At 42.3% G+C, this 21,805-nt stretch overlaps 1 protein-coding gene across 1 annotated transcript in view; it reads right to left on the bottom strand.

Annotated features, from left to right (window-relative positions):
• LOC124719759 (ankyrin-3-like) overlaps positions 1-21,805 on the bottom strand; it is a 116,315-nt gene that overhangs the window by 9,844 nt on the left and 84,666 nt on the right. The window contains exons 3-4 of the mRNA XM_047244958.1: positions 19,785-20,361; positions 3,588-3,737 (exon numbers count right to left, since the gene is read on the bottom strand). Coding sequence (XP_047100914.1) covers positions 3,588-3,737; positions 19,785-20,361 — 727 coding nt within the window. The remainder of the gene's footprint in view (positions 1-3,587; positions 3,738-19,784; positions 20,362-21,805) is intronic.

Raw genomic sequence — 21,805 nt, forward strand, 5'->3', positions numbered from 1 at the left:
TCGTTATTACCATCTGAATTTGATTGCAGAAATCAATTAGACTTTCACCTGTCTCATCCCTATGCCAAGCCCGTATACCCCATGACCCTTTCTTCTTTTCTTTCCCCTGCAACTGCATTTCAGTTCCATATTTCCTCTCTTTTCTCCTTTTCCTTGTGTCGTTGCCATGTGTATCTGACTATCGTTGTCGGCGTTCGTTTGATTTCGAATCTGGTGAGAAAAACTCTGGCATAGAGCTGTTCCCAGTAGCCCACTCTCTCTCTCCTACTTCTTATACATAACGATTCCTACACCCGTGACACAATGTTCTGTTGCTGTTGATATTACCCCAATGTGTATTATGACAAATCCTTAGCCTTCTTCTGTTTCACATCAATGACCCCCACCGTATCTAGAATGGGGCCTTTGCACCTCCGTATTTAGACCCCTAAGCTTTCCAATTACGATCAAACTTCTGAATTTAAAGCTCCCAGTCGTAGAAGGTTATCCCTTTGTAAATTATTCCGTCTCGTTTTCATGGTCACTTCGACATTGGTAGTCCACTCCCAGAGATCCAAAAGGGTAACTTGTCCGGAATCTTTTCTCAATGCAGATTGCTTCAAGACAGTTTCCCTGTTAACGACGTATGTCCTATGGATACACGTTATATGGTTTTAATTTATTCGATTGCATTATCTTCTTCATCCTCGCGTCATTGATCATTACTGACTCTTCTCCCTTTTAAGGTCAGTTTCCCACCCCAAGGGCAAGGGAATGCCCTGAAGCTCTGTCGTTCCTCCACCCTATTTGACAAAGCCTTTGTCAGGAAAATGGCGACTTCTTATGCTGGACGTCTTCTGCGGACACTGCTGTTAATTTTTGTTCAGAGGTTAAGCAGTGGCTGTGTTGAAAACTGGGACACTAAAAATTTTGATCACTAGTAAATGACGCACTCCTAAGCCATTGGTATATAAAAGCAAACACTGTCCCAACGTTAATTAGAGTATCGTATAAAAATGTGAAGTAAGTCGTTCAAGAACTTTTTGAGATTTTGGTATCATTGTTAACAAAGTCTTTTACTTTCGAAATAGTACATACAATGAAGGATTGCAGCACCAAGAAAAAGCAGTGCGACATAAACGAAAGTTGGTAGGCGTGTTTCTACATCTGAATGATGATGACTTTTCGCGGCAGTCACGTCGCTTAAGAGTGGCGCTAGTAGCACCACAGTGAGGGAGCAAATGAAGCCTGCTTTAATTATACACTGTAACGGGCTCGAGCGTTACTTACATTTTGAGATTGGACGCAGTGACTTGATGTAGGACAAAAATGTCTTTGAGAGGGCAAAGACGCATTTATCAACATCTCATAGGGATTAAACGAAGTCTGTAATGAGGCTACGAGATGCTGGTTGTTCCTTCCGTGATGCAGAAATATTTCACAGTAGAGTAGCCACTATACATGCCTGCTGGGAGAGGTGATTACAAGAATATTCGGTTGCAAGAAGACTGGGTTCCATACGGCCACGTGGAACTACTGAGAGGGAATACCATTGTGTTCTTCGTATTACTCTAGCGCATTGCAATACATCTCCAGCAGCAGTTTGAGCAGCAGGTGTCACCAAGTAACACAATGAAATATTACAAATCGGTTACTTTAAAGACAGCTCCGAACCAGATGCCCTGTAGCATGCGTTTCACTGATTCCAAACCACCAGCCTCGCTGCCGGTATTGGCCATGTTTTGATTAGGCCAGCTGGGGGCCTACAACCAGCCTTTCTGTGTGTTAACACACTGGACCTACACCTGGAGTTATGGTCTGTGGTGCGATTTCGTATGACAGCAGGAACATTCTCATGGTTATCCCACACACCGTGTCTGTTTCAATCTGGTGATTCGACCCGTTCTGCTGCCATTAACGAACAGCATTCCAGGGGGAGTTTTTCAGCAGGATAACGCTCGCTCACTTACCACTCTTGTAACCCAACATGCTCTATACAGTGTTGATAAGTCTCTTGGCATTCTCAATCATCAGGTCTGTTTCCAGTCGAGCAGATATGGGATATCATCATACAGTAACTCCAGCATCATTCACCTACAGCATTAACCGTTCCTGTACTGACCAACCAGCTGCATCAGGCATCGAACTCCATTTCAAATACTGATATCTGATACTTGAGCAACACAATCCATACATTTTTGCATGCCTGCATTCGACCTTTTGCCAGTGCACCAGCATTTCACGTTTCTAGTCGTTTATCTCGCACTTATATTAACTTGCGATCCTGCAATGTTAATCAGTTAAATATGTTACCCTGGCAAATGTATTCCCGACGTTTCACTGTTCTATATTAACAAGTTTTTGGTTTTGTGATTCTTTTAAATCTGTGTATTTATGACTGTAAACTATTTTTGTTTAAAGCTGTTCTCGCCTTTAGTCTTCCAAAGCCTATATTTATGTAGGACCTCTTACTAGTCACCACAGCCGTCTGATGCCGAAGAAAAAAGGAAGCCTTGGCTCTTTTCGCCCCGTACATTGTTATTCACATTACTACCATGTTACACACGATCTGCTCTCCAGGCTGGTTTTCTTAACTCACTCTCAACAAACTTTTCACTCAGTTATCGAGTATTGTCTTAATACGTTTCATTTCCTGCTCTTAATAGTTTATTTCCTCATGCTGATGTTTCTCTGTCGCTTTTAAGCAAGCTGTCTCCTCTTTTTATATTAGTTTTTTATGCAGAAATATTTTTCAATTTCCATGTCTTGTCTCTTATTCAACAACAATAATTTATCTTGGGTTGTCGGGTGTAATTCAGCGGATTACTCGTATTTCCCTTTTTGTGTATTGGTGTGAAAAGAACAATATTCCAGACTTTAGGTGCGGATCTTTCTGTGAGCGAGCTGATGTATGTAATTGCTAAACATGGAATGTTTGTGACAGCATATTCTGATAGGAACCTGACAGACATACAATCTGGATCGGAGGCCCTGCCTTTATTAAGTGATTTAAGCTACTATGCTACACCGAGGATATCTGCTTCCCTGTTTCTCACTTTGAAGTTATTCTTGATAGGAATTCAGGAATATTTATTTCTTCTTATTTGGTCAAGGCGTTTCGGAAAACTATGTATAATAACTGCTTTAGTGGCACTGTCACCAGTGACTTCACCATCGTTATGACACAGTGAAGGTTATTGACTGCTTCTTTCCACTAGTGTGCTTAATGTATTACCAGAATATCTTAAGGATTTCTGCGAGATTACTAGACAGAGTTTTCGCTGAAAACTGAAATTTCTCCCAACACACCAGCATAGTCGTTATTTTTGGGGAAATATTTAGGGTTATCTTACACAAATCAGCTGTGTTAGGAGCTGAAAACGAGTCATGCAACAAACCTGTAGAAGGTTGTATAGATCCCCTTATATCCTTGCCTCGTCAAACGTCACAATTAATGAAAGAAAAATCTTTATACGAGACCTACAACTTCTGCTTCGTCAAAAACGTAAAATAGCGACATTCGATTTCTTGACTTTATGACTTGGCTAACAGCCCAACATGTCGCTCTGTGATTGTGGCCAGGCTACACGTAAAGTGACTCAACTTACCGTAGGAGAGAGATGGCGACGTCATCAGGCTGGGGAGTCGTCTGGGGAGTGGTGGGGGGCGCAGCTGTGGCTGGGCTCCGGCCGTCGTCGCTGTGGCCACTGTGCGGCTGCGAGGAGGGGCCGGTCCTGCTGTCTCCAGCGCTTGGCGTGCTGCACAGAAGGAACACTGCCTCAAAAACGGTTGTCACATCGAGTCCAGTGGTCAGATTACCACAGACTGTATGGCTGAGGTACTGTCCACACACTGCCAACGACAGTAGTGGCCCACGTAAGACGAATGACAGCATTCAGGTATTCATACATCTTACTTCTCCTCATTTTCTCATACCTGTAGCCTAGCATATTACACACTATTTGGTACAAAATGAAGTATAAATATAAGATGTGTACAAAGTTCAACAACTGTGGTTACAACACCCATTGGTCAACATAATTTCAATAGACAACAGCGTAAATCACAAAGTAATTTGAATGACAGTAACCCTTAAATGCACTTAATGTGGTACTACCGTCATGAGATGGTGTTTGTAGCTCGTATGTTAAGGGGGTTGGACGTCAAACGGACTGACTTGGAGCAGAAGAGGCACCACAAGATACTAAATTCTACTGTCTATATTTTTACAAATAAATTCAGAGAATTTTTGTCAGCATGACCAGGATTCACAATCATAGCAGTGGAAGTTCAAAAACATAACGAAATAATTTTTTTTACATGTGAAATTTTATAATTTTTTCACTTACTATTGGCTGCATTTTTTGCTATAGGTACACTTTTCTTCATAAGTAAGAGAGATTCTTCGATGAATTTTGCACAGCATACAATCCATACATAAAGGTGTATGAAATTCTAGAATTTATTTAATTTTCAAGAAAATGAATGACCTGTTACATTTTAAACTTAATGTTTAGAAAAAACTCAAATTTTGTAGTTAATTATCTCAAACATTACCACAGTTTTTAATAGAGATGGAAAATTCTAGAGTTTTGCATTAAGGAGTTTGTGTTTAACGATACCACGTTGGAAAAGGAATGGGATATTTATTTTGGATGTTACATGTACCTGAGAACAGAAATTTGTGTTTTGCAGAAAATGGCCATTAAAGTTTCTGGCTGCATTTGGCATCTTTTAGAACTGTCCAGCACCATAAAGAGTTTTTTTTTTCCATTTTGTAAATCAGTTTTCGTCTTTTCCACATTCTTATCATTCACTCTTTCCGAAATTATCACTTCCAAAAACGATTTACGTCCTTTCACTACACGCTCTCTGTTTATCGCATACAAAGCTTTGATGCAGTTCACTTTGCCCTTAATTCCCATTTTCTTTAAAATATATATCCGGCTTTGCACACCATCATTAAAACATGTAACTGCATCATAAACATCAACAGCAAGTGCATCTCTTCCACACAAAAATTGGTTTTTGGCAATATTTTCCATGCACATTCATTAAAGCTTTCATTGGGGTTTGAGTGCCGCCATCAAGACATATCTTCTGTGTCAATAGTCCTTTGTTACACGTATGACCATCTCTGGCGCAAATATAAACATTCGAATTCTACACAGCGAAATACACGTATGTATGACAGCAGACGTCTGTGGTCTGGCGCCTCATCTTGGTACACGTAGGACCAAATAGCGTGCCTTAAAATCACTGAAATATATATGTTTTATACATCAAACTATTCAGAAAGATGTACTCTACAAAACAGACACATTTTCGAAAAGTCGATTTTTTTTAAAATTTTTGACATCCTTCCGCTTAGGAGTCAGGAATCGGACTATAGGGGGAAGAAACTGGAGACAGGTATCTAAAAATCTCTTTGGGCTCTTTCGTCGCTGTTGACTGTCATAATGATACGAAAATAAACCCAGAACACGAAGAAATGGGATATAAATCAAGAAGGGGATGAATTAAGCCAGTGATATGATGTTGTGCAAGGTTGTTAGTTTGTGGGATGTCGCTTCCGAACATTATTGATGGCCCAAAACAACACAGGGAACGCAACGCTCTCGTGACGCGATAGCATATGGGGAATGGCTCCAGTTCCGCCCTGGGGCCACGATGACGACAGCCTCAGTGGCCAGCCGCCCCAGGCGTCGCGTCGCCCCCTGGGTGAACGGCAGACAGCCTGGCGGCTGCACCGCGGGTCACCACTGGGTGAGGCGAATGCCGCGCCGAAAACTGGGGTCGACCTGCATGTCTGTGTACACTGTTTTAATGAGGTACGATAGAAGACAGTTACCGAATTTTCAGATGTTTAAGTGAATTTTGCCCTCTCATGGTGAATAGAAAGAAATAGATAAATTGAATCATACCGGATAAGCGGTAATGAATGCATAATGCGGTGAGATGTCATTCTGGCTTCTTACACAAACACGCCATCAGCTGCAGTGTAACTGATCAGGGTTTCAGTTCTCTATGACTGGTAGACCGGACACCACAGCACGTTTATATAATGCCCGTGTCAGTGTCAGACGTTGTGTGATACTTGTGAAGGATACAGAGACACTTTCTACGCATGCGTTATCTGCAGCTGACATAATTTGGAAGCTGCTCCACTCTTGATCTCCAGTTGCGTGGCTGGTCTAATTGTGTAGCAATAAGATTTTGGGGCATTTAGATGTTACAATGTAGCAGTGTTGAGTTGCACATGACCACGAGGGCAGGCATTATTGTTGTCAAGGTTACAGTCTATCACGTCTGGTCAAGACAAGGGAAGAATGCCATATTGCATACTGGGCTCACAGTGACCCCTGTACAACTATGCCTACCATCTGAGACCAAATAATGGTCTTTTATCAGCAATGTGTTACCCTGCACTTTGGTTCAGAGATTCATTTATTAGTATATTTATTTATTTATGTGATTTTCTCAATACCCTCTCGGGTGGAACAGCGATCATTGCAATTTATAAATGACCGACTCATTAGCCAGAACATTATGATCACCTGCCTATCATCGATTAAACGTGTACTGGCAATAGCAGCGTCACTTCACGAGGAATGACTGCTAGTCAGACGCATGCGCAGTCGATGTAGGATCAGCAAATGTACTGTCCATCTGTAGATGGGGAAGGTATGCTGTATGTCCCAGTTTGAAGGAGGGAATTTTATGATGACCTGAACGCTCATCACGAGCATTTCGGAATGCACGACTTGTTGAGTGTTCGAGGAGCGCTATGGTGAGTGCCTTCGACATGTGGCGAAACCAAGGCGAAACTATGTCCAGACGTCATGGGGTTGGGTGGCTGTCCCTCATTACATATCTCGAATGTTGTAGGCTGGGCAGACTGGTAGAACGCGACAGACAGTGCAGGCTACAAGTGTGTCTGAACACACAGTGCCCTCAAGACTCCTAACAGTGTTCCCCTGCAGCTGGCAACCCATACATTTGACAATGTTAACACCATGACATCAGCAACTATAACTGAAATGGGCACTTGACCATTAGCAGCTCCTGGGCACCTATGCTGTGGGACAGAGACAAACTGGCGCTGGTTCCATTGTGCTCTAGGGAAATTCACCTTGACATTCATAGGTCCAGTAGAGATTGTTCAAGGCACCATGATGGCCAACAAGTAATATACACTTGTTTCAGACCATATACTCCTCTTCATGAGGATCATGTTTCACGATAGCAGTGGCGTTTTTCAACAAGGTAATGCACCATATCACATGGAATGGAGGTGATGGAGTATTTCGAGGAACAGAGTGGCGAGTTTCAATTAATGTGCTGGTCCCACAACTCACCAGATGGGAATGCGATCGAACACATCTGGGATGTGCCTCAACGTGGCATAAGAGCTCATTCTCCCGGTGAGGAATTATTGGGAATTAAGTGCCTTGTGTGGGCAGTGTGGTGCCAATTCCCTTCCAGACCATGATGTGTCACTGCTGCTATCCATTGCTAAGGTGGACATATCAGGTATTACATAGGTGATTATAATGTTCTGGCTGATGAGTGTTTATGTTTTAGTCCTTAGTAGCAGTTTTCATTTAGCCTACTGGTTACTGGTTTTGGTACACAATACCACCTCAAGACATCCTCTGCCATGCTCTCGGGAAACTACTATGTACCTCAAATATGTCAAGCTTGTTTTTCTCTTATTTCTTTCTTATTTTGAACATTATAATATGGTATGCGTAAAGTATAAGATTTTCACTGTCCTTACTTCTGTCTACTAGTATGCTCCAACATTTATATGGATATCGATGTGGTGCTCTACATAGTGGCATTCGTTATTTCAAATCATCTTACCTAACTTTCCTATTTCATTTTACATATTGCTATTAACACTACAATGAGAACTGATACTGTAATTGCAGTAATAAACAATATAACTCTTACAGCTATTGAAAGCCTCTATTAATACTACATCACCATGAATTTCCTCTAGAAGCTACAACTACTACTGTTACCTACGTTACCTCTGACAGTTGTTACTAATTAACTAATTAACACTAATACAAATACTTGTACTGCAGTTACAAAAGATTACATTATATTTTCTGACTCAGAGAGAAAGGTTACTATCTTACTGCCTTGTATAGCTTTGCTCTTTCCATATACAGTAGTCTAAGGTGGACGCACATACACACGCAATTTATTAGAAGGTGGGATCAAATAAAAGCAGCCAGAGATTAGGGTTCTATAGTACAAAGCAATACAACAGAGGAAAGTAAATGCAGCACTAAGATGACTATAGCAGCTGTTGAAAATGAGCACCACTCATCTCTTGATGCTTTTAGGCCCTGGTCGGTAGGTTGTTGAAGGCGGATCGAAGGTTGGATGCTTGAACTGCTGCAGTCTCATCTGGAGTGTTCTGCTGCAGTTCTTGATGACTGTGAGGGTTGTTGTGACTGCCTCTGCTCTTGAGGGCTCTCGTGCAGTGTAATAACACACTGACAGATCAGGTGACAAAGATGGCCAGGTAGGGCCCCAACCAGGCTGACCTAGGCTAACAACTGTGAATCATGAAATTGTGTATCTGTGATCAAAGATTCGGCTTGCTGTATGACCAGTTGCTCCATCTCCTTGGAAGTAACTGAACACCTTTCCCTCCTCCATTAATGCTGCCACAAATAGCTCCCAAATGTTGGCAGCTGATTGAAGATGGTGAAACCAGTAATGCTGTGTGCAGGCATTGCACACCAAAATCCAACCTTATGATCGTGCAAAGGTGTTTCGTGGAAGTTCTGCTGACTCTCTGCTACCCAAGACCTGTGATTCTGTTACTTGACGTAACGACTCAGCTGAAATTAGTCTCCATCAGACATAAAGAAAAGATACATGTCCAAGCCATTCATTGTTATCTCAGTGAATGGACATTCACAAATGTGGAGGTGCTTAGGAACATCTGGTGGTTTTAATGCATGGCCAACAGACATGAGATACGGATATACAGGGTGGTCCATTGATAGTGACCAGGCCAAATATCTCACGAAGTAAGCATCAAACGAAAACACTACAAAGAGAGACACTCGTCTAGCTTGAACTGGGGAAACCAGATGGCGCTATAGTTGGCCCGTTAAATAGGAACCCACATTTTTTATGATATATTAGTGTAGTATGTAAAGAAATATCAATGTTTTAGGTGGACCACTTTTTTCGTTTTGTGATAGATGGCGCTGTAATAGTCACAAATGTACAAGTACGTGGTATCACGTAACATTTCGCCAGTGCGGACGGTATTTGCTTCTCATGCATTACCCATGTTAAAATGGACCGTTTACGAATTGCGGAAATGGTCGATATCTTGTTGACATATGGCTATTGTGATCAAAATGCCAAATGGGAGTGTGCTATGAATGCTGCTCGGTATCCTGGACGAAATTATCCAAGTGTCCGGACCGTTCGCCGGATAGTTAGCCTATGTTATTTAAGGAAAGTATTCATCCATACGTGAAACGTCAACCACGACCTGCAACAAATGACGATGCCCAAATAGGTGTTTTAGCTGCTGTCGCGGCTTATCCGCAAATCAGTAGCAGGCCAATTGCGCGGGAATCGGGAATCTCAAAAACGTCGGTGTTGAGAATGCTACATCAACATCGATTGCACCCGTTCCATATTTCTGTCCACCAGGAATTGCATGGCGACGACTTTGAACGTCGTGTATAGTTCTGCCATTGGGCACAAGAGAAATTACAGCATGATACTACAAGATGTTTCACTGCATGACAGAATGGCGATGTACTTCCAACAATATGAATGTCCGGCACATAGCTCGCGTACGGTTGAAGCGGTATTGAATAGCATATTTCATGACAGGTGGATTGATCGTCGAAGCACCATACCATGGCCCGCACGTTCACCGGATCTGACGTCCCCGGATTTCTTTGTGGGGAAAGTTGATGGATATTTGCCATCTTGATCCACCGAAAATGCCTGACAACATGTGTCAGCGCATTGTCAATGCATGTGCAAACATTATGGAAGGCGAACTACTCGCTGTTGAGAGGAATGTCGTTACACGTATTGTCAAATGCATTGAGGTTGACGGACATCATTTTGAGCATTTATTGCATTAATGTGGTATTTACAGGTAATCATGCTGTAACAGCATACGTTTTCAGAAATGACAAGTTCACAAACGTACATGTATCGCATTGGAGCAACCGCAATAAAATGTTTAAATGTACTTACGTTCTGTATTTCAATTTAAAATACTACCTGTTGCGAACTGTTCGTCTAAAATTGTGAGCCATATCTCTGTGACCATTACAGCGCCATCTATTACAAAGCGAGAAAAGTGGCCTAACTAAAACGTTCATATTGCTTTACGTACTACACGAATATGTAAAAAAAAATGGGGGTTCCTATTTAAAAAAACGCAGTTGATATCCGTTTGACCTATGGCACAGCCATCTAGCGGACCAACCATAGCGCCATCTGGTTTCCCCCTTCAAGCTAGACAAGTTTTTTTCATTTGACGCTTATTTTGTGAGATATTTGGCCCAGTCAGTCAATGGACCACCCTGAATATGCAGGTCTGCATAATCAGTGTGATATCATGGTCTCTTGTGACAGGTATTGGATTGATTTGGTAGGTCTCTGAAACATTTTCTGGCGCACTGCAGCCATGTTTTGTGGTGTGCAGGGGAGTTTAGGCATCTTTTTTTACTGGTTCAAAACAGATCCTGTTTGACAGCACTTTCGGATTAAGCGTTGCATGGGACTCGTTGCTCACACTTTAACACCACTAAATTTTGCAGAAAACAACTGACCACACCGTTTCCATGACTTAGTTCTCACATAACTTTTCACAGCGAACACCTGCTGCTCCACTGAGAGTACCATCGCCCCCTTTGCTCTGCTCCACTCACAATGGCACAGCCCGCACTACAATCTGAACTGATGTGGATCACGTGGTGAGTCACATGGCGTGCATGTCACAGGGTGTGGCTATATGCATATATTCAAGTGCAAACCTATCCAACCTCCCAAGCCACTTTAATTTGCTCCACCCTGTACTAACAGAAGTATCTAAGGTCTCTCTATGTTTGCAGCCAGATTTGCCACGCTATCATGTCCGGCAATATTTTACTGCCTCGAGACAGCATTGCAACCGATCAAAGGGTATCACTTATATTTCACTCATTTTTCTAATCTTCTTAGATACACTCGTGGTCACCTTCCTTAACACTTTTGTTATTGGACCAACCAATCGCAGTAATGTATTGTTTTGTTCACAGTCCCTAAGGCCATGAGCATGTCTTCCTCATCGCTGCATTGGTGTCAGAGACTACTAGCAGATGGACTATGGAATTATTGAGCCATGTGTAGCTGTCATTACTAGCAACACAGAAAAGGCTACTACTGGGGTGGTGCTGTGAATATAATGCATAGACAACTGGCATTACAGCAATGAATCACATCTTGTACTGGCCCAGATGAGCATCGTCAGGCACTATGGCGGCGACCTTGGTAGAGGTCGCATTCTTCCTGTTTTCTGGAGACGTGCAGCAGTGTTACTTCTGGTGTCATGGTGTGTGGAACCACTGGGTATGACCTCAGCTCAAGAGTCATACTGACTGAGGACACTGTCAGCACAATGGTACGCCACTGACATCCCGTGTCCCTATTTGCTGCCTCTCTTGCAACAGTGTTGTGACATCAACAATCAACAGGAAAATGCTCACCCACACATGGGATGTATCTGCATGAATTGTCTGCATGACGTTGGAATACCCCCATGTCCCGAAAGACATCCAGATCTAACAAGTAGGATCATGTCGGGTGTCAATCCATTGCAGTCGTAGTAGCCGTGATATCAAGGACGAATTGCAATGGTTATGGGCCACTTTGCCTCAAGAGAGGGTATAATGACTTTAGAATGTTCTTCCCAACAGGACCAACGCACGTGTCCAGGTAAGTGTGGTTGCAATGCCAAATTATAAATCGGTTCATGCCACTAAGTTCTGTGTAAATTTGATTGGATATTTCAATGACTCATATAATGTCACATACTGTCTCAACCTGTGAATTATCATTTAGTTTCGTTTTCCCTTCCTGATACTTCAGTTCTTGTTGATGTAATGTATATTCAAACATCAATTCCACATGAAGTGATGTTCATAGTCTTATGTGGAGGTTATCTTTCCAGTCTTACATGCTTCACTTTCTGCAGACTCTACCTTTCACTTTTGCAGCTGGTAAAGTCCATAAATTTATGTTCATGTCATATAGCAATGCACCGGCAACCTATTTCCACATCCATTTCCTTCAAGATTAATTTGGGAGATATATAACCAACAATGAAACTAGAAACTCCATCCACTACATTAATATATACAGAAACTTTGGAAAAGAATTTTAGCTTAGGAAACAATCCCCCTACTACCACACTGAATGAACATAATACAAAGAAAGATGTTGACATCGATTAAAACAATAAGTTTACTGTTAACCATTGCCATCTCTGCTTTTTAGAAACTAAAATTCGATTTTTTTCGCCATAACACTTCGCTAACGCCACCCTCCTCTAATTTGTTTAAAGATATGCTTATGTAGTGACAGAACTCCCGACATGCCAGAGACGGGGGTTGAGTGGGCACCTGTGGTCTGCACAGCTGTGACGAGGGTCCGGCCACAGCCGCTGTGCTCACTGTGTGGCTGTATATTGGGGGTTGGTCCTGCTGTGTGCAGTGGCTGGCCCACAGTGCAGATGTAGACTGTTCCGGTACATGTATTAACACAGAGACCACTGGGCAGCTGTCCATCCACAGATAATGGGACCAATACAGCCAAAGGCGACAGTGGGTCGACTAATCCACTAAGATAAATTACTTACCTAGCGAGACAATCAGTTTACACACTGCCTCTCATGAGTTCCTCATACTAGCAGTTTAACATACCAAGTTACAATCACTCAGAAATTAGATTGGCAAAACGTTTAAATTTATTTAATTTGCTGCCGGCCAGAGTGGCCGAGCGGTTAAAGGCGCTACAGTCTGGAATCGTACGACCGCTACGGTCGCAGGTTCGAATCATGCCTCGGGCATGGATGTGTGTGATGTCCTTAGGTTAGTTAGGTTAAAGTAGTTCTAAGTTCTAGGGGACTTATGACCACAGCAGTTGAGTCCCATAGTGCTCAGAGCCTTTTGAACCATTTTTTTTGCTTAATTTGCTACTATGTCCATCAGATGGTGTTTGTAGGTCATATGCTACAGACTGGGCGGTAGGGGGAACATAGAGTAAATATGGTGACAGATACTTCTGAAATGACTGGGGAAGGAAATTCAGAGAAAAATGGAGCACAATATTTGTCATATTACGAAGCTACTGCAGTAAAAATTTCACTTCCATTAAAACCTTTACGACAGAATTGAAACTTCGGCCAATAGATTTATTTGATTCACATTGGCCAATGAGCACTCACACGAAACAGGTGAACGTTGAATAGTACCTGACTGGGAGGCTGAACGAGTCTATGAGTATAATCAGCAAAATAAGAAGACACATAAATTTTATATATATATATATATATATATATATATATATATATATATATACGCCTAAGGGCTGATTACAGGTTGTCTCTCACTGAAATCAAGAATTTGGTTTGGTTACTGGGTTCAGTGTAATGATACTGTATTAGTATATGTCATGGATACAAGAATGATTGAGTATGATTGAAAACCATGAGAAATAGGTTACATAAGCCAATGCACCAAATATATCTCAGTAAAGATTCATGAAATCATGCTTTCACATAGAAAGAAGAGAAAGTCCATTGTGCCTTCTTCAAGTTAGAAGAAGATACAGGCAAATGTCTGGAGACTGCAAGATACTGAAGTGTTTGAGTGTGTGTGTGTGTGTGTGTGTGTGTGTGTGTGTGTTTGTGTGTGTGTGTGTGTGTGTGTGTGTGGGTGGGTGAGTGGGTGTGTGTGTGTGTGTGTGTTTTATATTAGTGCATAATAATTTAAATGTAAGTGCAATGCACAGACAAAGGAACTATGCTACATATGCCAGTTGATAGAAATTTGTATATAGTGTGATAACAAGTGAAAAAGTTGTGGCTGGTGTCTGGACGACGTGCAATTTACAAGTGGTGCTTATGAAGCAAGTGTTGTCATGGAAAAAGACAAGCATTTCCAGAGCTCTGCAAACAATGCTACATGTAGCAGTGGTGTTCAATGGCAGTAACTGTTTGAAGATACGTGTATCAAATGAGAACTATGTTGCTGAAGATGTGGCAGCTTCTACTTTTGTCACTTGTAGTTGTGCGTGTGTGTGTGTTGGTTAACGTTTGTGATTTCTCACGAAGAAACAGGACGATGAATTTACGATTGACATAAGAAGAGAGGCTTCATGTACATGCACGTAACGTGGATGGATACTTGTGTGTGAACTGGTTGTCATGGTAAGCAGATGAATAGGTACAATGCAGTAGTGTACATAGCTTGAGGCAATGAAGAAGATACTGGTTGGGTCTTGTGACATGCACGCTATTTAAGAAGTGGATTTCCCAACTTTACTTCTAAGTAATTCAGATAGAATTACATATTTAAAGTTAATGTGTAAATAATAGGCATCTTGAAAACATGGCTGTGTCGATAAGCATTTTCATTCAAACATTGATTTTCGTTTAAAATTATGGAATACACTTCTGTAACAATAAAAATAAATGAGAAATGAATCACTCAGTGTAAGGATTATTATGTGAAGGATATGATTCCAGTTTTTGAAGCAGCTCAGAAAGTGGTGCATAAATATTCAGATATATCTAAAAAGAAAAGTAATTTATGATAATTACTAGTTACTAGCATTGTAGTGAGTATTTATAATGTGATATGTTCATAAAAAAGAACATAAGTATCTAAAGATCTCTTTCATTTTGACGTGGTTGGGGATGGACCAATAACTGGAACAGGTCAGAAAAGGAAAACACTAAGTTCTACCAGAAGAAAACACTGCAGGACTAATATTTACAAAAACCACAGGGAAAATTAAGCAAAGACTGGTCAGTAGATATTTGACAGACCCTCCTCTAAGAGCCAAGTACGGAGTTATCACACAAAAAAGCGCCTTCCTTTGTGTGTTGCACAAGGGAGAGCACTGAAGCATGGCAATGTCATGGGAAAGAACAGACTAGAAGCGGGAAGGAAATGTGAAGGAAGACAGAGCATTATGTGGAGCTGCCTGAAGCGGCAGAGCTGTGGTGAAACCCGGTCCCTTTTCTTGTGAGGTGGTCATGTGGTGTTTAAGAGTTATGTTTTTATATCATCTTCTTCAAGGGAGATGTTCCAAATATGCTACGATTGAGAATGACAACATATTCCTTAGAGATTAGTAAACTTCAAAAAAGTTTTTTCTAATTCCCCTCGAATAGTTTTTTAGAGTTAATGAATTTTGTTACAGAAATTGTCAGCGAATCCCACATATTTACCTAGAAAGTAAAAGGGAGATAGACAACACACAAAACTGTTGTACTGATATGGGTGTAGCGACTAATTTGACTGACCATTACAACGAAGATTTCAGGTTTTACAGAATGGAAACATCACGAATGGGGAATTTAAAATACCTTGAACTGTGCTGCAGCATTCTAAGATACACTATGTGGCTGATATTGAATTACAAGTTTGTGGCGCCCTCTGTAGGTAATGCTAGAATACAATATGGTGTCGGCCGACCATTAGCGTCGATGACAGCTCCTACTCTCGCAGGCATACGTCGAATCAGGTGCTGGAAGGTTTCTTGGGGAATGCCAGCCCATACTTCATGGAGTGGATCACTGGGGAGAGGTATCTTTGTCAGTCGGCAAGGCCTGGCACGATGTTGGTGTTCCAAAACATCACGAGAAGTTCTGTAGGATTCAGGTCAGCACTCTGTGCAGGCCAGTCCATTACAGGGATGTTACTGAGGTGTAACCACTCTACCCCAGGCCGTGCATTCAGAACAGGTGTTTGATCGGGTTGAAAGATGCAATCACCACCCACGAATTGCTCTTCATCATAACTGCCTCTGAAGTTTACTGTTGGCACTACACACACTGGTAGATGACGTTCACAAAGCATTCGTCACACCCACTCCCTGCCATCGGATGGCAACATTGTGTACCGTGATTCGTCACTCCACACAACGTTTTTCCACGGTTCAGTCGTACAATGTTTACTCTCCTTAAACCAAGCGAGACATTGTTTGCATTTACTGGTATGATGTGTGGCCTATTAGCAGCCACACGACCATGACATCCGAGTTCTGTCACCTTCCGCCTAACTGCCATACTACTTGCAGTGGATCGTGATGCAGTTTGGAATTCCTATGTGATCATATGGATAGATGTCTGCCTATCACACATTAAGACCCTCTTCAACTGTCTGCGGTCTCTGTCGGTCAACAGATGAGGTCGGCCTGTATGCTTCTGTGCTGTACGTGTCCCGTCACGTTCCCACTTCACTACCACATCGGAGACAGTGACCTAGGGATGTGTAGGAGTATGAAATCTCGCGTACACATGTATGACACAAGTGACACCCAATCACCTGACCACGTGCGAAGTCCATGAGTTCCGTGAAGCGCCCCATTGTGCTCTCTCACTTTGTGTAATGACTACTGAGGTCACTGATATGGAGTACCCGGCAGTAGGTGGTAGCGCAATGCACCTAATATGAAAAACGTATGTTTTATGAGGAGTCCGGATACTTTTGACCACATAGTGTAGATGTTTCCCTGGTCCTGGTAAGGAGCGACAGACTTGCTCCGCTTCTTCACCTTCACTTTACACAGTATAACGCCATTTATAGGTATCTCATTCCCAGAAGCAGGGGAGACAACAAACGAGAACAGAGGGTACTTTGAAGGAAGAGGTTTAGGGTAGCATGTACAGCACAGAGAACAGAGCGGGCTTTCCCTAGCTGCCAACAGCACATGTCACTGTGGTGTCTGTCTGTGATCTGAGCAGTCCATCATTGTGTCCATCACTAGAACGGAACCTGCAGTGGTCACAGCTAATTTTCCTTTTTCTTCAAACATTTCAGGAGCTAACGTAAATAACAGCTTGTTGTACACATGCAGTTCAATAGAAATGTCGACTGCAAATAAGACCTAAATAATCCACGTAGCTATGGAAATCTTGGCTATTGCATGATTCTCTTCTTGCTAACTTATCTGCCAACAAAAGATTTGATGAAAATGTTATTAGAATTCAACGAAAGCATTGTGAGCCATCAGAAAGTGCTATTTCTATTTCCAGTGTCTGTGTTTATGGCTCTACTGTGCAATGGCCTTCAGACATCCATGCATGTTTGAAGAAACAAGTACAGCTTGAGCTACAGCTGCGTGAAGTACAAGAGACGTATTCACAATCGTGAATACGATGAGACTCCAACTGTACAGTTTACTGGTGATGTAAAAAGCTTGATGTCAGACCTGGACTGGAATCTGAATTTCCCAATGTGCAAGTATGATCGCCGAACAACTTCGTCTATGTGAGGATGCTTCAATGACCGACCTAAAACTTCACATATCACCGTGAGTTTCCATGTATTGCTGTAGAACAGTCACTGTAACTCACACAGGAAGAAACTTACTTATTGTTGTCACGACCTTTGCCTGGGCATATGAATACTACTTACAGCGCCTGTGTTTAAAAACCTCCTATGGCATGTCCTTCAGACAAGGATGCATGTCTGAAGGAACAGACCCTGCTGCAGATCACACCTGTATTTAGCATAATAAATGTGTTTGCAGTTTAAAATACGATGAGATTCTCACTCTACAATTTACTGGTGACATTAGAAGATTTGTGCCAGACTGGGACCCGAACCTGGATTTCCCATTTTATGCGAGCAGTGGCCTTAACAACTTCCAGGATCCAGGTTAGAGTGTCAGTATGGAAGAAATTTTACTATTTTGCCAATATATAGGGTAAATCACCTAATGCTTCCTCCAGAAATATTGCGGGTATTGAAAGTGCTATTCATCTGCTGTTTTCATACAGTGGATTGGTAGTCTGGAGCTCGTATTGTTAGCCAATCCATAGATTGTACTAATACCTAGGAAGTGTATTTGTTGTGACAAGATACACTTTTCTAAATAGACCTACTCCTATTGACATTAACAAACGAAAAGTAGCGAAGTTCAGAATGTCAGTGGTGTTTGTTGCAGGATCCAAGTACGAGTCGTTTACGAGATACCGTATTTGAAATGTTCGACATCGGCACTTGTTTGTGGCATTCAACCTGCTTAGTTGCGAAGTACAATGTCTTTATGTTTGCTTACTTCGAGCATGCGTGTTCCTTGAGAGCATTTAGACAAGCTATTCAGTTAGTGTGTGACAATCCAATGCAGACAACGCCGGTATTTGTATGACATACATTATGTGACCAAAGGTATCTGGACACCCCCAGAAACATTCATTTTTCATATTAGGTGCATTGTGCTGATACCTACTGCGAGGTAGTCCATATTGGCGCCCTCAGTGGACATTACACACCGTGATACAGCAGAATGGGGCACTCCACGGAACTGACGGACTTCGAATGTGGTCAGGTGATTGATGTCTCACTTGTCATACGTCTGTATGCGAGATTTGCACACTCCTAAACATGCGTAGGTCCGATGTGATAGCGAAGTGGAAACGTGAAGGGACACATACAGCACAAAAGCGTACAGGCCGACCTCGTCCGTTGAATGACAGAGACTGCTGACAGTTGAAGAGGGTCGTAATCTGTAATAGGCACACATCTATCCAGAACATCACACGGTAAATCGGAACTGCGTCGGTATCCACTACAAGTGCAATGACAGTTAGACGGGAGGTGACAATACTAGGATTTCATGGTAGAGCGGGTGTTCTTAAGCCACACATCACGATGGTAAATGTCAAATGACGCCTCGCCTGGTGTAAGAAGAGTAAGCATTGGACGATTGAACAGTGGGAAAATGTTGTGTGGAGTGACTAATCATGGTACACAATGTGCCAATCGGATGGAAAGGTGTGGGTATGGCGGATGCCCTGTGAACTCTCTCTGCCAGCATGTGTAGTGGCAACAGTAAAATTCGGAGGCGGTGGTTTTATGATATGGCCGTATTTGTCATGGAAGGTGCTTGCACCCCTTGTTGTTTTGCGTGGCACTATCACAACACAGCCCTACATTCGTGTCTTAAGCGCCTTCTTGTTTCCAACTGTTCAAGAGCAGTTCGGGGATGGCAATTACATCTTTCAACATGGAAGAGCATCTGTTCATAATGCATGGGCTGTGGCCGAGTGGTTGCATGACAGTAACGTCTTTGTGAACGACTGGCCCGCACAGAGTCCTGACCTGAACGCTACAGAACACATCTGGGATATATTGGAAAGCCAGCTTCGTGCCAGGTCTCACCGACCAACATCGATACCTCTCTTCAGTGCAGCACTCCGTATAGAATGAGCTGCCATTCCCCAACATACGATTCAGCACCTGATTGAAAGTATGGCTGCGAGAGTGGAAGATCAAGGCTAAGGGTGGACCAACACCAGACTGAATTCCAGCATTACTGATGGAGGGCTTCATTGAATTTGTAACTCATATTCAGCCAGATGTCTGGATACATTTGATCACATACTGTATACAAGAAAATTGATATCAGTAGTAGTGTATTTTACTGTGCATGCACATCTAATTAAACTTTGTGGTGGACATTGTAGGCCTGGCAGTACACACACTTATCGTTGTGTAGCGTAGAATTGTAACTTGTCTCACGCTTACCTGGTGTCTGTCGGTGTCTCTGCAATCAGGTGAGTCAACTCCACAATAGTTTGTGGGTCGTTAACTACAGCCTCAGCCCAGCCCTGCGTCGCCATCACACGGAGCATGTGGGCCTTTATGAAGGCGACGGCGGCCTGCTTCAGCCTGTTAGCGGAATGCCTAATCGCGATAACACCTGCAGCTGCCGCAGTCTCGACAGACAGCTGGGCGACCACCTGTTGCTCACAGTGCGCTTTCAGTACCGAGAGGCCGTATACGTCGGCGGCGACCAGCAGCTGTGGGGCCATGCTGGGCAGCTGGGGCACCTGCTGGGTGTAGAGGTATGCCAGCACCTGGCGCAGCACAGGACCCTCTGTGTCCGAGAGTACGAGCTGGCTGCTGCTGCCCTCTACAGTGACGCGACGGACCATGTCCGCAAACACGGGACTCCTGGCGGCTAAGACAGCCCTGTGAGCCACGAGCCGCGTGTCCCCAGCCAGCAGAGTAACCACAGCGCCTTCCCCGGCGTCCAGCAGAGCACCCAGATCCACGGCCGTGGCCTCCTCAGTCTCCTGAACTCGTCCCACTGTGAGGGATTCTGGAACACAGTTTCCCAAGGGACAGGTGGGAGTGGCTGCCAGTGCAGAGTTAATCATTTTATCAATTTAAAGGCATTTATAAAGCTGCCATCAGGATAAAATTCACACACAACATAGATTAAAGTGTGTAGATGAAGGAAATAATACTTTTAAAAATCTATTACATCTCCTCTTAAAACTTCCCTATTTGCTTGTAATAAATGCCATGGAAGGAATACAGGCCTCCTATCATTTGTCTCTTTGTACAATTACTTGCTCAAAGTATCAAAATGGAGATCTAGCACAAAACTAAGAGCATATTTTATTCAACACACAGTCCCAATTTCTGCACTTATTTAAGGAAACAATGATATTTTATGTCTGAAATCTGTACCCCTCTGCCCTTAACCGCTAGCCCAGCATGTTTCTCTCCAGGAACTGATACAGGGGATCAACCCAACTGCTGTCACAGTCTGGAATGGCTTTCTAGGAACATGATATAGAGGTGGCGAGCATAGCTTGATGGCAACTTCTCACATATTCCAACATGACAACACCCAATATTTTGTAGGGTAGTGGCATAACGGCCCCCTCCCCCCCTCCCCCAGTGGATAAAATTAAATTTTATTTGGGGTACAAACAACTGTGTCCAACTGTGTTTCGCTCACAATACTAAATTATTTCTAAAAGATCATGTTTATCATTACTATTTCACAACAATGTAATAGTTATTACATAAGTTAACATTAATTAATTTTTATTTTCAAATAATAGAAGTAATGAATGACACAATGTGGTGCATGCTACAGCTTGTCAAACGAATGTATGAACTTCATCTTCCACACATAATCCTCCTGCTGCACACAATAGTTTTCACTTTGTACCATGATGGAGAAATCGAGACATATAGATCACATATGCTTCAATATCTCATAAAAATTTCTAGCAAATGACCAGAAATTTCGTCATCACTCAGTTCATAATAGTAAATGAAAAAATATTAAACTTCAACTCAACACTTACTATGTAGTGGCTACTATTGTAGTGTAAGATGTGTACAGTACTTTATTTTTATTATTGTTTGTGGCACCTAGTCAGACACAAAGCGTTGGCAAGTTAAAATCTTTCGATTTCTGACACTGCAGTAGTAAGGAGTCCAGCAATCAAGTGATTCAGAAACAGTAAGTAGAGTGCACGAATTTTCACTTGATTGATTTTAAGTATAGGTGCAGGGTGAGGGTGACACAAGTTTCAATAGAGAGAGAAGTGGTGTAGAGGAAACAAGTTTTGTAATAAGTGCATAACTTTACTGCAGACAGGTAACTTCCATTTTTGAGTAGTCTTAGACGCAATGAGAAAGGCTACATCATTACAAATCAGAAGTACCAATTGTATAATTGACACATTAGTCTGAGGTTTAATAAAACGTCTACAAAAGCTAAGTATCATTTATCTTTCATCACT

This window comes from Schistocerca piceifrons, chromosome 11, assembly GCF_021461385.2.
Source record: "Schistocerca piceifrons isolate TAMUIC-IGC-003096 chromosome 11, iqSchPice1.1, whole genome shotgun sequence".
Classification (NCBI taxonomy): domain Eukaryota; kingdom Metazoa; phylum Arthropoda; class Insecta; order Orthoptera; family Acrididae; genus Schistocerca; species Schistocerca piceifrons.